The sequence below is a fragment of the Acinonyx jubatus genome, chromosome X, assembly GCF_027475565.1.
Source record: "Acinonyx jubatus isolate Ajub_Pintada_27869175 chromosome X, VMU_Ajub_asm_v1.0, whole genome shotgun sequence".
Lineage (NCBI taxonomy): Eukaryota > Metazoa > Chordata > Mammalia > Carnivora > Felidae > Acinonyx > Acinonyx jubatus.
In genome coordinates this window covers 121,381,297-121,395,639 of record NC_069389.1, presented here as the reverse complement: position 1 = coordinate 121,395,639, position 14,343 = coordinate 121,381,297, and the positions used below count along the sequence as shown (strand labels likewise).

At 36.6% G+C, this 14,343-nt stretch overlaps 1 protein-coding gene across 3 annotated transcripts in view; it reads left to right on the top strand.

Moving 5' to 3' along the window:
• GABRA3 (gamma-aminobutyric acid type A receptor subunit alpha3) overlaps positions 1-14,343 on the top strand; it is a 330,232-nt gene that overhangs the window by 263,771 nt on the left and 52,118 nt on the right. For all 3 annotated transcript variants that reach the window (XM_053201836.1, XM_015068025.3, XM_053201834.1), the window contains one exon: positions 347-490. In XM_053201836.1, coding sequence (XP_053057811.1) covers positions 347-490 — 144 coding nt within the window. The remainder of the gene's footprint in view (positions 1-346; positions 491-14,343) is intronic.

Genomic DNA, 14,343 nt, shown 5'->3' with positions numbered 1-14,343 from the left:
ATCACCCAAATAGCCTGATTTACTTATGTAAGATACCCCTGTAGCTCCTGCAGGCATTTGAATTTTTGACATCTACATTAGATAATATTTTAGCTACTCCTCCCCTTGCCTCTACTGTTGACCCTCCAAGAGAAGGAAAAGTTTAACAATTTATTGTCAGTCCAGAAGATGGTGAGTTATTGAAAGAACAGACCACTTTGGGTTCACTTCTGTGTACCCAGCATAAACTATAGTAGTCATTCAATGAGTGTTTACTAGATGGATGTATAAATCTCATGCAAGTTTAGTATTAAAGATAATTATTTTCCTTTCCCTTCAACTTCTTCTTGACCCTTTTCTGCCTTAGATGCCTATACAACAGCTGAAGTGGTTTATTCGTGGACTCTTGGGAAGAACAAATCTGTGGAAGTAGCACAGGATGGCTCCCGCCTGAATCAGTACGACCTGCTGGGCCATGTTGTTGGGACAGAGATAATCCGGTCTAGTACAGGTATTTATTTATTTTATTTAATAAGCATTTTTGTAATATGTATCACATACCAGTCGCTATTGTAAGTCCTTGTAATAACATGCAATCCTCAAAACAGTCTTGTGATGTAGGTACTATTATCATAAGGAAACTGAGGCATAGAAATATTCAGTAATTTGTCCCATGTCACATTATGTAATAGAGCCAAGATCTGAACTCAGGTAGATTGGATCCCAGAACAATGCTTTTAATTGTGATGCCCTCCTGTCTCTTGGTGAGTGGGTTAGAAAGTCAAAGCATTAGGGCTGGACTGTGGTAGAAGAGAAGGCAAAGGGAAACCATGATGGTGGGAAAACTGAACTTTGATTCTAAAGGCTTCATGAAGACAATTGCTCAACTCTTCCAATGCTGAGGTGACAAATTAATAACCCAGGAGAAACCAGGTACACAGCCAAGAAGTCTAAGGATGAGCCATGGAATTATTTTTTTAAGTGAGTCGCCCATCTCAAAAACAAGTCTGTCTGGCAAACTTTGTCAGGTCCTCTTAATAGCTAAATCCTTGGGTATTAATAAATGGCACCTAGAGACTTGTTTTGTAGCCTTGAATCCTATTTGGAAACTGACAAGTTCCCGGGGCCTAAGGAAGAAGGCACCTTGAATCTGAGCTAAGCTTAAGGTATTTGGCATAATGGAGTATAGTTGGGGGGCTCACATAGCTAATAATAATTTTTGCTACCAAGGGCAGGAATACTTGTCTTGGTGAAAGATCTGAATCCACAATTATAAATGGATTAGGGTACTTTTGTCATTTTATTTCATTATCTGGCCATTGTTCCCTCTCCTTGTGATGTTACAGTATATCATCTTGTCTGTGCCCTGTTTTCCCTCCACTCCAGGACCAGGGAAAGGTATCTAAATAAAGAAGAATTTGAAATATCTTTTTGAGACAGGATTTAGAGATTTGGAATTTGGTGTGGGGAAAGGCTATTACAGTGAAAGGCAATACCGAGGTATCGATTTGAAAACATGACATGTTGGAGAGGCTGCAACTGGTTCAGAGTAATAAATGTAGGGTATAGAGAGTATAGGGCCACAAAGATGTAGGCTGCTCTCCTCTGAGAGAATTCTGGAGTTTGGCCCATGGTGTTGGTCGTGGCTGGACTAGGCTGGGAAGCTGGCAAGGCACCATGTATGTAGCTGGCCCGGATCGAAGAGTCTTCCTGCTCCAGCAGGTGTAAGTTAGCTGCTAGAGCAAAATGCCCAGTTTTGGAGAAACTGTACAAGTGTCAGAGGGGGGTGTCCCCAGGCCACCTGGACCTCATTACTTTGCTCCAAGGAGCACTCTATGCCTTCACAGGTCTACTACTGTGCAGGGATACTATGCTCCTGGGGCTCAGATTCTGGCTGTGCCTCCTATGTGGAAGCATTGGAATGTGGTCTGGGGCCAGTTGCCCAACCTCCCCAACATGGCTTGCTCTCACTGAATCTGGATCTTAATATAAATACCACCTACTAGTTGCAGACCTGCTGCTACGTTTACATGCCCTGACCCCTGGACTGGGCACAGGCCTTGTTAGGGTGCTTGAAACCCCCTTCCTAGGGCCCTTGGAAAGGTGGGGCCAAGGGCAATTCAGCTGGGCTTGGTGGCATGTGTGTTGGGGGGGTGGTGGTATTCCAGACCTGGACAGTGGTTCTTCTCTCTCCAGAGGGAAGGAGTGCGGCCTTCAGCACCCACAGGTGCACATGTGCACACTGAATTCCTTCTGTCCTATGGTGCCTCTTAATGTTTTTGAGCAGAAGCCATTGTCTTGCTCCCAGGTGCATCTGCATTGTGTAGCCCTGGCAGCTGCTATTAGGACTTCCCTTCTGTGATAGCATACCCAAAAAACATGCCTGTTGTCCCTCCCACCTGAGCTGTGTCCACAGAGGACCCAGGATCCTGGAGGAGGTCATGTATGTGCCCACGGGCAGTATGGCTCTGCTCAGAGAAGCCCAGAGGGACCCTAGAGGCCCAAGACACCTCCCCCAGGATGTCTACCTCTGAAGAAAGAAAATTCCCTGTTGCATCCATTGGCTCTCCTTACTTCCCAGTCCTTCCTCAGCACTGCTCACATGGTATCAACTTTTGAGATTCATCATTTAGCTATCCAAGCAGCACCAACTCCCATTTCATTTGGTTAAACCACTGTTTATTTAGTCTTTATCTCACAGGCAATGTGCATTCATGACAGGAAAAATACAATACACAGTAAAATATGGAAATTAAAATATTCTTTAATTCCACCATTGACTGTTTTTTATTGTACATTTTGGTATACAACCTTTAAGAAGGTTACCTTCACATGTTTTTACATAAATGGAGCTATACTATTGATATTGTTTTTAATTTAATTTTATATTATAAGCATATTTTCTTGTCATTGTACAAAATCCAAATAAAATATTCACAAAAATTAGTAATATTTTCATTGAGATATAATTGACATAACAGTATATTAGTTTCAGGTATACAACATAATGATTCAATATTTTCATATATCACAATATGATTATCACAGTAAATCTGGTTACCATCTGTCAACATATATAGTTACAATTTTTTTTCTTGACAACTTTTAAGATCTACTCTCAGCAACTTTCAAATATGCAACACAGTATTATTAACCATAGTCACCATGCTGTATAGTACATACCCATGACTTATTTATTTTATAACTGGAAGTTTGTACTTTTTGACCACCTTCACCCATTTTACCCACTGCCCCTCCCATGTCCCTGGCAACCACCAATATGTTTTGTGTATCTATGAACTTGGTTTGTTTCCTTGTTTCTTCTTTTTCTTTTTAGATTCCATATATATGTGAGATCATACAATATTGGTATTTCTCTATCTGACTTATTTCATTTAGCATAATTCCCTCAAGGTCCATCCATGTTGTTGCAAATAGCAAGATTTCCTTCTTTTTATGGCTGAATAATATTCCACTGCCACTGTACAAATGCATATATATGTATGTGTATATATATTTGTATGTGTGTATAGATTTTCTTTATCCATTCATCCACTGATGGACACTTAGTTTGTTTCTACATCATCTTGACTATTATAAAAATGCTGCAATTAACATGGGGGTACATTCATCTTTGAGTTAGTATTTTAATTTTCTTGGATAAATATTCAGAATTGGCATTGCTGGACCATATGTAGTTATATTTTTAATTTCTTGAGGAACCTCCATACTATTTTCTGTAGTGGCTGTACCAATTTATATCCCACCAGCCAAAGTGCACTAAGGTTCCCTTCGTCCACATCCTTGCCAACACTTGTTACTTCTTGTTAGTTATAAATAGTTAAATAAATATTTAAACAATTAGATATTAATTATTATGTGATTTAGGTACTCCTTAAATTTAAAAAGAAAATTAAAAATCACCCTTCCAAGGCCACAGATTCTTGACAATGATATAATAAGTGTTGTTATCACTGGGAACTTTAGCATTTCATCATGAAACTCCATAAAATAATTTCTTCATTTTAATAGCCTTACATGTTTATAATAATCCATTTAACTGGTTATTTGGTATTTTTCTTTGTTTTAATGCTACAAACAACACTGTGAAGACTTTCATTTTCTATGTCACATTTTGTCCCTGTGTATTCATCTGCCTAGGATAGACAGAATATTGAGATTACTGTTTCAGAAAGTAGACACACTCTTAGAGCTTTAATACATATTGACAAATTACCACTTTAAAAGGTTAAATAGTTCATGCTCCAAGTATTAGTGTATTAGCATATCATTTTCCCTTCACTATTGGCAATGCAGATGTTATGGATTGAATTATGTCTTCTCAAAAGATATGTTGAAATCCTGACTCCCAAGACCTCAGTGACTTTATTTGAAAATAGAGTCATTATAAACATAATTATATTACATCTCAAATTACTTTTGAAAACATGATACAATGCACATCAGTAAAGAGGTGATTTAATGTATTAGATTCATTCACACAATTCAATACTATGCAGCTATAAGAAGGAATGAGGAAATTCTTGATGTATCATTTAGTGGGAATATCTGTAGGATATATTGTTGAGTAAAAAAAAAGCAAAGCATAGAACACTGAACAGTTAGGGATATATACTGGTATATGGATAATGTTCCTGGAAGGCTATTAATTGTAGTACTTGAAGGGAGGAAAAATGAGATGGTGGTTTGGGGGCATCTATGGGAGGGAGACTTTCTACTGTACACCCTTTGATGCCCTTTGATTTAGGAACCATATTAATACTATTCTCTCACATATATGTGTATTATTTTCATGTGATTATAAATTATGGGCATTCTTTTCTGAATTCTGAATATGCTCCTCCATGTGAGGTCCAGAATATTAATTGAAAGGTGACCAGAGAAAGACCCATACTCCATGGATATTTTATATGAGTAGCTTTCTCTCTGAATGCTCTGAGTCCTCAGTATGAGGTACAGGCATACCTCAGAGATACTGCCAATTCACTTTCAGACCAGAAAAATAAAGCAAATATTGCAATAAAGTGAGTAAAGTGAATTTTTGTTTTCTCAGTGCATATAAAAGTTATGTTTATACTATACTGTAGTTTATTGAATGTGCAAAAGCATTATGTGTAAGAAAATGTATATACCTTATTTTAAAAATATTTTATTGTCCAAAAGTGATAATCTAAGCTTTCAGCAAGTCATAATCACTGATCACAGATTACCATAATATAATAATAAAGAAAAATTGAAATATTGCACGATTTACCAAAATGTAACACAGAGACACAAAGTTAGCAAATGCTTGTGGAAAATTGGCACTATAGATTTGGTTGACATAGGGTTTCCACAAAAATTCAATTTGTAAAAGACACAGTATTGAGGCATTTACTCAAAACAAAAACACTAATTACAAAAGACATATGCACCTCTATGTTCATTGTAGCATTATTTACAATAGCCAAGATATGGAAGCAAACTAAGTGTCCACAGATAGATGAATGGATAAAGAAGATGGTGTGTGTGTGTGTTTATTTAATGGAATACTACTCAGCCATAAAAACAATGAAGCACTGCCATTTGAACCAATATGAGTAGAGCTAGAGGGTACTATGCTAGGTGAAGCAAGTCAGAAAAAGACAAATACTATATGATTCCACATATATGTGGGATCTAAAAACAAAGGAACAGAAAACAGAAATAGACTCATAAATACAGGGAACAAACTAGGGATTTCCAGAGGGGAGGGGTGGGGGATGGGCAAAATAGATGAAGGAAATTAAGAGGTACAAACTTGGGAATGCTCTTTCACTGTCAGTGGCAATGTAGACTGGTGCAGCCACTCTGGAAAACAGTGTGGAGGTTCCTCAAAAAATTAAAAATAGAATTACCCTATGACCCAGCAATAGTACTACTATGAATTTATCCAAAAGATACGGGAGTGCTGATTTATAGGGGCACATGTACTCCAATGTTTATAGAAGCACTATCAACAATAGCCAAATTATGGAAAAAGCCCAAATGTCCATCAACTGATGAATGGATAAAGAAGATGTAGAAGTGGAATATTACTCAGCAATGAAAAAGAATGAAATCTTGCCATTTGCAACAACGTGGATGGAACTGGAGGGTATTACACTAAGTGAAATAAGTCAGAGAAGACAGATATCATGTTTTCACTCATATGTGAAATTTGAGAAACTTAAGAAAATACCATGGGGGACCGGAAGGGGCAAAACATAAAAGACTCTCGAATACAGAGAACAAACTGAGGGTTGATGGGGGTAGGTGCAAGGGAGTGGAAAATGGGAGATGGCCATTGAGGAGGGCACTTGTTGGGATGATCACTGGGTGTTGTATGTGAGTGATGAATCATGGGAATCTACTCCTGAAGCCAAGAGCACACTGTATACAATGTATGTTAGCCAACTTGACAATAAAAAATATATTTTTTAAAAAAGAGGTACAAACTTGCAGTTATAAATGCTCATCATGAAGATGAAAGCCACAGCATAGGGAATATAGTTAATAATATTGTAATAACTTTGTATGGTGACAGATGGTAACTACATTTATGGGCTGAACATTGTATAATGTACAGAATTGTCAGATTACTCTGTTGTACACTTGATACACTTGATATAGTTGTATGGCAACTATACTTTAATAAAACAAAGAAAAATACAACCAACTAAATAAAATGAGGTATGCTTGTAATTCTAAGAAGAAGGCTCCTCCTCTGTGCTCCAGATTCAAATAAATGAATAAAATTCCTCAAAATCTGTGTTCACACCATTCCCTGTTTCAGCACCAATTCTATTATTTCTCCTTTGTCGAATTATTGCACTAATTTCCTAAGTGGAGGATTTGGATGTATGATCTTATTTTTCCATTCCTATAAATTTGACTATTTGTTAGAATAATATTTTTATTACTGTCATTGTATATATTAGCTGTCTAGACATGTAGCCTAGGTAACTCAGAAGAAAATAAGAGAGAGTGAGAAAAAAGACAAGTCAGAGAGATGGAGATATAAAGATGAAGAAGGCAAGATAAAAGTACAAGGAGTGGAAATAGAGAATTGAAAACAAAATCCAAACATGAATTTAAGAAAATATATCCACTCACTTAGTATAATGAGTTAATTTGCCAAGCTATTTAAAAAAACCTTGTATCTTCACAACCTTTGATACCAGCTAGATTGTGAATGTGTTTTATATTATATTCTCAGATATTTCACATTTAACACAAATGGAACTTAATAGGCTGGACTGCAAAGGCAGGGGAAAATTCCCTAAACCACATAAAGGGTCATATTTCATAATAAGATACACAAAGAGAGGCAGCACGAAGAGGGGGGAATGTAATGGTCCATTTTATAAAAATATATTTATGTAAAGCATTAATTTGCTCAACTGTTTTGCATTTATGATCCATAGATAATAACTAATTTGTGAATACATATGCATTATGTTTTATATTGTACTCTTGAATATTTCATACACAACAAAGATGGTACCTAATAATCTTAATAATAAGCTGAGACACAGGGTGGAAATATAATGGGGAACTTTGAAAAAAAATCTTCCAATCTGATCGAAGCTTCATTATTTGGCATAGCAGATGATGTAAGGAGATACAAAATATCAGAGTTATATTTCAGAGAACCTAGTCAGTTAATTGACACAATGAATTAATACATTAAACTTTCTAAACACCCACCTGTAATTTTTCACCCACAGAAAGTATCTAGGTTATGAATATCTGTGAATGCGCAAAGGAGACTTTCCATGATCTCTTGACTATTTCACATTGGACCCAGATAGTCTGCAATACAAGGGAAGAAATGGGAAACCCTCCCAACCAAACAAAAGGTTTCAGTTCTAAGGAGAATTCTTTTTGCCTCTTTGCTTCCCCTGGCACCCCAGTTTTATTGAAATATGATTTATGATTGAAAAAAATTGTATACATTTAGGGTGTACAATGTGTATGTATGTTGTGAAATGATTACTGCAATTCAGTTAATTAACACATCTATCACTCTGGTGATGACACCACTTACGAATTTACTCTCAGCAAATTTCAAGTATACAATACAGTGTTATTAACTGTAGTCATCATGCTGTACATTAGATATCCAGAGTTTATTCATCTTATAACTGAAATTTTGTACCCTTTGATCAACATCTCCCCATTTCCCCCACCTCTCAGTCCCTGGAAACCACCATTCTCCTCTGTTTCTATAAATTTTTTTAGATTCTACATGTAAATGTTACCACACAATATTTGTCTTTGGCTTATTTCACTTAGTATAATGTCTTCTAGATTCATCCATGTTGTCAAAACTGGCAGGATTTTTATTTTTATTTTTTTATGGTTGAGGTAATACTTCATTGTGTATGTGTGTAACTATCACTTTTACTTCACTCATTCATCCACTTATTGGCACTTAAATTGTTTCCATGTTTTGTCTATTGTAAATAATACTACAATGATCATAGGGGTGCAGATACCTCTTCTAGGTACTGATTTCTTTTTTCCTTTGGACATATATGTAGAAGTGCGATCACTGGATAATATGCCAAGTCTATTTTTAATTTTTTGACAAACTTCCATACTAGTTCCCATAGTAGCTGTGCCAATTTATATCCCACCAAGAGTGCACAAGGGTTCACTTTCCTCCACATACTTTCCAACGCTTGTTATCTCTTGTTATTTTAATGATAGCCATTCTAGGAGGTGTGAGGTGATAATCTCTCCCTGATGATTAGTAACATTGAACACATTTTCATGTACCTATTGGCCATTTGTATGTCTTCAGAAAAATTTCACTCATCCTTGACCCATTTTAATTAGACCGGTTTTGGTTTTTTTTTGCTATTGAGTTATAGGAGGTCTGTATATATTTTGGACTATAATCTTTTATCAGACATATGGTTTGCAAACATATTCTACCATTATTCAGATTGCCTTTTTATTGATTTTTTCCTTTGCTATGAAGATGCTCTTTAGTTCTATGCAGTCCCACTTATTGTATTAGCTTTCATTGCCTGTGCTTCTGGTGTCAGGTCTTACTTACATTTAAGTATTTAATTCATTTTGCATTAATTTGTAAGACAGGGGTCCAAATTCATTCTTTTGCATGTGGATATCCAGTTTTCCCCACTACCATTTATTGAAAAGACTATTCTTTCCTCATTGTGTATTCTTGACATCCTTGTCAAATATTAGTTAACTATATATGCATGAGTTTATTTCTGAGCACTTCATTACGTCCCATTGATCTATGTGTCTGTTTTTATGCCAGTACAATACTGTTTGATTACTATAGCTTTGTAATATAATTTGAATCAGGAAGTGTGGTGTCTCCATCTTTGTTCATGTTTCTTTGAATTGGTCTGGCTATTCAGAGTCTTTTGTGGTTCTATATGCATTTCAGGATTATCTTCTCTGTTTCTGTGAAAATGCTATTAAAATTTTGATGGGGATTGCATTGACTCTGTATATCATTTTAGGTAGTATGGATATTTTTTGCAATATCAATTCTTCTAATTTATGAACACAGGATATCTTTTATTTGTGTCTTCTTCAATTTCTTTCATCTTAGAGTTTTAAGTATACAGATATTTCACCTAATTGATTACATTTACTGTTATTATTTTTGATACTATTATAAATGAGATTGTGTTAATTTCTCATATTGTTGTTAGTACATAGAAACACTACTAATTTTTGTATGTTATTTAAATATAGTGTAATTATGGTTTCAGGAGTAGAATTTAGTGATTCACCTCTTACATATAACACCTAGTGCTCATCACAACAAATGTCCTCCTTAATGCCCATCACCCATTTAGCCCATCCCCCCACCTAACACCCCTCCAGCAACCCTCAGTTTGTTCTCTTTCAGAGTCTCTTATTGTTTCTATCCCTCCCTGTTTTTATTTTTCCTTCCTTTCCCCTTGTTCATCTCTTATTTTATTTTATTTTTTTAATATATGAAACTTATTGTCAAATTGTTTCCATACAACACCCAGTTCTCATCCCAAAAGATGCCCTCTTCAATGACCATCACCTACCCTCCCCTCCCTCCCACCCCCCATCAACCCTCAGTTTGTTCTCAGTTTTTAACAGTCTTTTATGCTTTGGCTCTCTCCCACTCTAACCTCTTTTTTTTTTTTCCTTCCCCTCCCCCATGGGTTTCTGTTAAGTTTCTCAGGATCCACATAAGAGTGAAAACATATGGTATCTGTTTTTCTCTGTATGGCTTATTTCACTTAGCATAACACTCTCCAGTTCCATCCATGTTGCTACAAAGGGCCATATTTCATGCTTTCTCATTGCCACATAGTACTCCATTCTGTATATAAACCACAATTTCTTTATCCATTCATCAGTTGATGGACATTTAGGCTCTTTCCATAATTTGGCTATTGTTGAGAGTGCTGCTATCAACATTGGGGTACAAGTGCCCCTATGCATCAGTACTCCTGTATCCCCTTGGGTAAATTCTAGCAGTGCTACTGCTGGGTCATAGGGTAGGTCTATTTTTAATTTTTTGAGGAATCTCCACACTGTTTTCCAGAGTGGATGTACCAGTTTGCATTCCTACCAACAGTGCAAGAGGGTTCCCGTTTCTCCACATCCTCTCCAGCATCTATAGTCTCCTGATTTGTTCATTTTTGCCACTCGGACTGGTGTGAGATGATATCTGAGTGTGGTTTTGATTTGTATTTCCCTGATGAGGAGCGACGTTGAGCATCTTTTCATGTGCCTGTTGGCCATCCGGATGTCTTCTTTAGAGAAGTGTCTATTCATGTTTTCTGCCCATTTCTTCACTGGGTTATTTGTTTTTCGGGTGTGGAGTTTGGTGAGCTCTTTATAGATTTTCGATACTAGCCCTTTGTCCGATATGTGATTTGCAAATATCTTTTCCCATTCTGTTGGTTGCTTTTTAGTTTTGTTGATTGTTTCCTTTGCTGTGCAGGAGCTTTATATCTTCATGAGGTCCCAATAGTTCATTTTTGCTTTTAATTCCCTTGCCTTTGGGGATGTGTCAAGTAAGAAATTGCTGTGGCTGAGGTCAGAGAGGTCTTTTCCTGCTTTCTCCTCTAGGGTTTTGATGGTTTCCTGCCTCCAAATCAAGTCCTTTATCCATTTTGAGTTAATTTTTGTGAATGGTGTAAGAAAGTGGTCTAGTTTCATTCTTCTGCATGTTGCTGTCCAGTTCTTTCAGCACCATTTGTTAAAGAGACTGTCTTTTTTCCATTGGATATTCTTTTCTGCTTTGTCAAAGATTAATTGGCCATACGTTAGTGGGTCTAGTTCTGGGGTTTCTATTCTATTCCATTGGTCTATGTGTCTGTTTTTGTGCCAATACCATGCTGTCTTGATGATTACAGCTTTTTAGTAGAGACTAACGTCTGGGATTATGATGCCTCCTGCTTTGGTCTTCTTCTTCAAAATTACTTTGGCTATTTGGGACCTTTTGTGGTTCCATATGAATTTTAAGATTGCTTGTTCTAGCTTCGAGAAGAATGCTGGTGCAGTTTTGATTGGGATTGCATTGAATGTGTAGATAGCTTTGGGTAGTATTGACATTTTGACAATATTTATCCTTCCAACCAATGAGCATGGAATGTTTTTCCATTTTTTATATCTTCTTCAATTTTCTTCATAAGCTTTCTATAGTTTTCAGCATACAGATCTTTTACATCTTTGGTTAGATTTATTCCTAGGTATTTTATGCTTCTTGGTGCAATTGTGAATGGGATCAGTTTCTTTATTTGTCTTTCTGTTGCTTCATTATTAGTGTATAAGGACACAACTGATTTCTGTACATTGATTTTGTATCCTGCAACTTTGCTGAATTCATGTATCAGTTCTAGCAGACTTTTGGTGGAGTCTATCGAATTTTCCATGTATAATATCATGCCATCTGCAAAAAGCGAAAGCTTGACTTCATCTTTGCCAATTTTGATGCTTTTCATTTCCTTTTGCTGTCTGATTGCTGATGCTAGCACTTCCAACACTATGTTAAACAACAGCGGTGAGAGTGGACATCCCTGTTGTGTTCCTGGTCTCAGGGAGAAAGCTCTCAGTTTTTCCCCATTGAGGTTGATGTTAGCTGTGGGCTTTTCATAAATGGCTTTTATGATGCTTAAGTATGTTCCTTCTATCCCAACTTTCTCAGGGGTTTTTATTAAGAAAGGATGCTGAATTTTGTCAAATGCTTTTTCTGCATCGATTGACAGGATCATATGGTTCTTATCTTTTCTTTTATTAATGTGATGTATCACATTGATTTGCGAATGTTGAACCAGCCCTGCATCCCAGGAATGAATCCCACTTGATCATGGTGAGTAATTCTTTTTATAAGCTGTTGAATTCGATTTGCTAGTATCCTATTGAGAATTTTTACATCCATATTCATCAGGGATATTGGCCTGTCGTTCTCTTTTTTTACTGGGTCTCTGTCTGGTTTATGAATCAAAGTAATACTGGCTTCATAGATTGAGTCTGGAAGTTTTCTTTCCCTTTCTATTTTTTGGAATAGCTTGAGAAGGATAGGTATTATCTCTGCTTTAAATGTCTGGTAGAATTCCTCAAGGAAGCCATCTGGTCCTGGACTCTTAATTGTGGGAGATTTTTGATAACTGATTCAATTTCTTCACTGGTTATGGATCTGTTCAAGCTTTCTGTTTCCTCCTTTTGAGTTTTGGAAGAGTGTGGGTGTTTAGGAATTTGTCCATTTCTTCCAGGTTGTCCAATTTGTTGGCATATAATTTTTCATAGTATTCCCTGATAATTGCTTTTATGTCTGAGGGATTGGTTGTAATAATTCCATTTTCATTCATGATTTTATCTATTTGGGTCATCTCCCTTTTCTTTTTGAGAAGCCTGGCTAGAGGTTTATCGATTTTGTTTATTTTTTCAAAAAACCAACTCTTGGTTTCGTTGATCTGCTCTACAGTTTTTTTTTAGATTCTATACTGTTAATTTCTGCTCTGATCTGTATTAGTTCTCTTCTTCTGCTGGGTTTCGGGTGTCTTTGCTGCTCTGCTTCTATTTCCTTTAGGTGTGCTGTTCAATTTTGTATTTGGGATTTTTCTTGTTTCTTGAGATAGGCCTGGATTGCAATGTATTTTCCTCTCAGGACTGCCTTCGCTGCATCCCAAAGCGTTTGGATTATTGTATTTTCATTTTCATTTGTTTTCATGTATTTTTTAATTTCTTCTCTAATTGCCTGGTTGACCCTCTCATTCTTTAGTAGGGTGTTCTTTAACCTCCATGCTTTTGGAAGTTTTCCAGACTTTTTCCTGTGGTTGATTTCAAGCTTCATAGCATTGTGGTCCAAAGTATGCATGGTATGATCTCAATTCTTGTATACTTATGAAGGGATGTTTTTTGATCCAATATGTGATCTATCTTGGAGAATGTTCCATGTGCACTCGAGAAGAAAGTATATTCCGTTGCTTTGGGATGCAGAGTTCTAAATATATCTGTCAAGTCCATCTGATCCAATGTATCATTCAGGGCCCTTGTTTCTTTATTGACCATGTGTCTAGATGATCTATCCATTGTTGTAAGTGGGGTATTAAAGTCCCCTGCAATTACCACATTCTTGTCAATAAGGTTGCTTATGTTTGTGAGTAATTGTTTTACATATTCGGGGGCTCCAGTATTTGGCGCATAGACATTTATAATTGTTAGCTCTTCCTGATGGATAGACCCTGTAATTATTATATAATGCCCTTCTTCATCTCTTGTTCCAGCCTTTAATTTAAAGTCTAGTTTGTCTGATATAAGTATGGCTACTCCAGGTTTCGTTTGACTTCCAGTAGCATGATAAATAGTTCTCTACTCCCTCACTTTCAATCTGAAGGTGTCGTCAGGTCTAAAATGAGTCTCTTGTAGACAGCAAATAGATGGGTCTTGTGTTTTTATCCATTCTGATACCCTGTGTCTTTTGTTGGCACATTTAGTCCATTGACATTCAGTGTTATTATAGAGAGATATGGGTTTAGAGTCATTGTGATGTCTGTTGGTTTCATGCTTGTAGCGATGTCTCTGGTACTTTGTCTCACAGGATCCCCCTTAGGATCTCTTGTATGGCTGGTTTAGTGGTGATGAATTCCTTCAGTTTTTGTTTGTTTGGGAAGACCTTTATCTCTCCTTCTATTCTAAATGACAGATTTGCTGGATAGAGGATTCTCGGCTACATATTTTTTCTGTTCAATACGTTTAAGATCTCGTGCCAATCCTTTCTCGCCTGCCAAGTTTCAGTAGAGAGATCCGTCACGCATCTGATTGGTCTCCCTTTATATGTTAGAGCATGTTTATCCTTAGCTGCTTTCA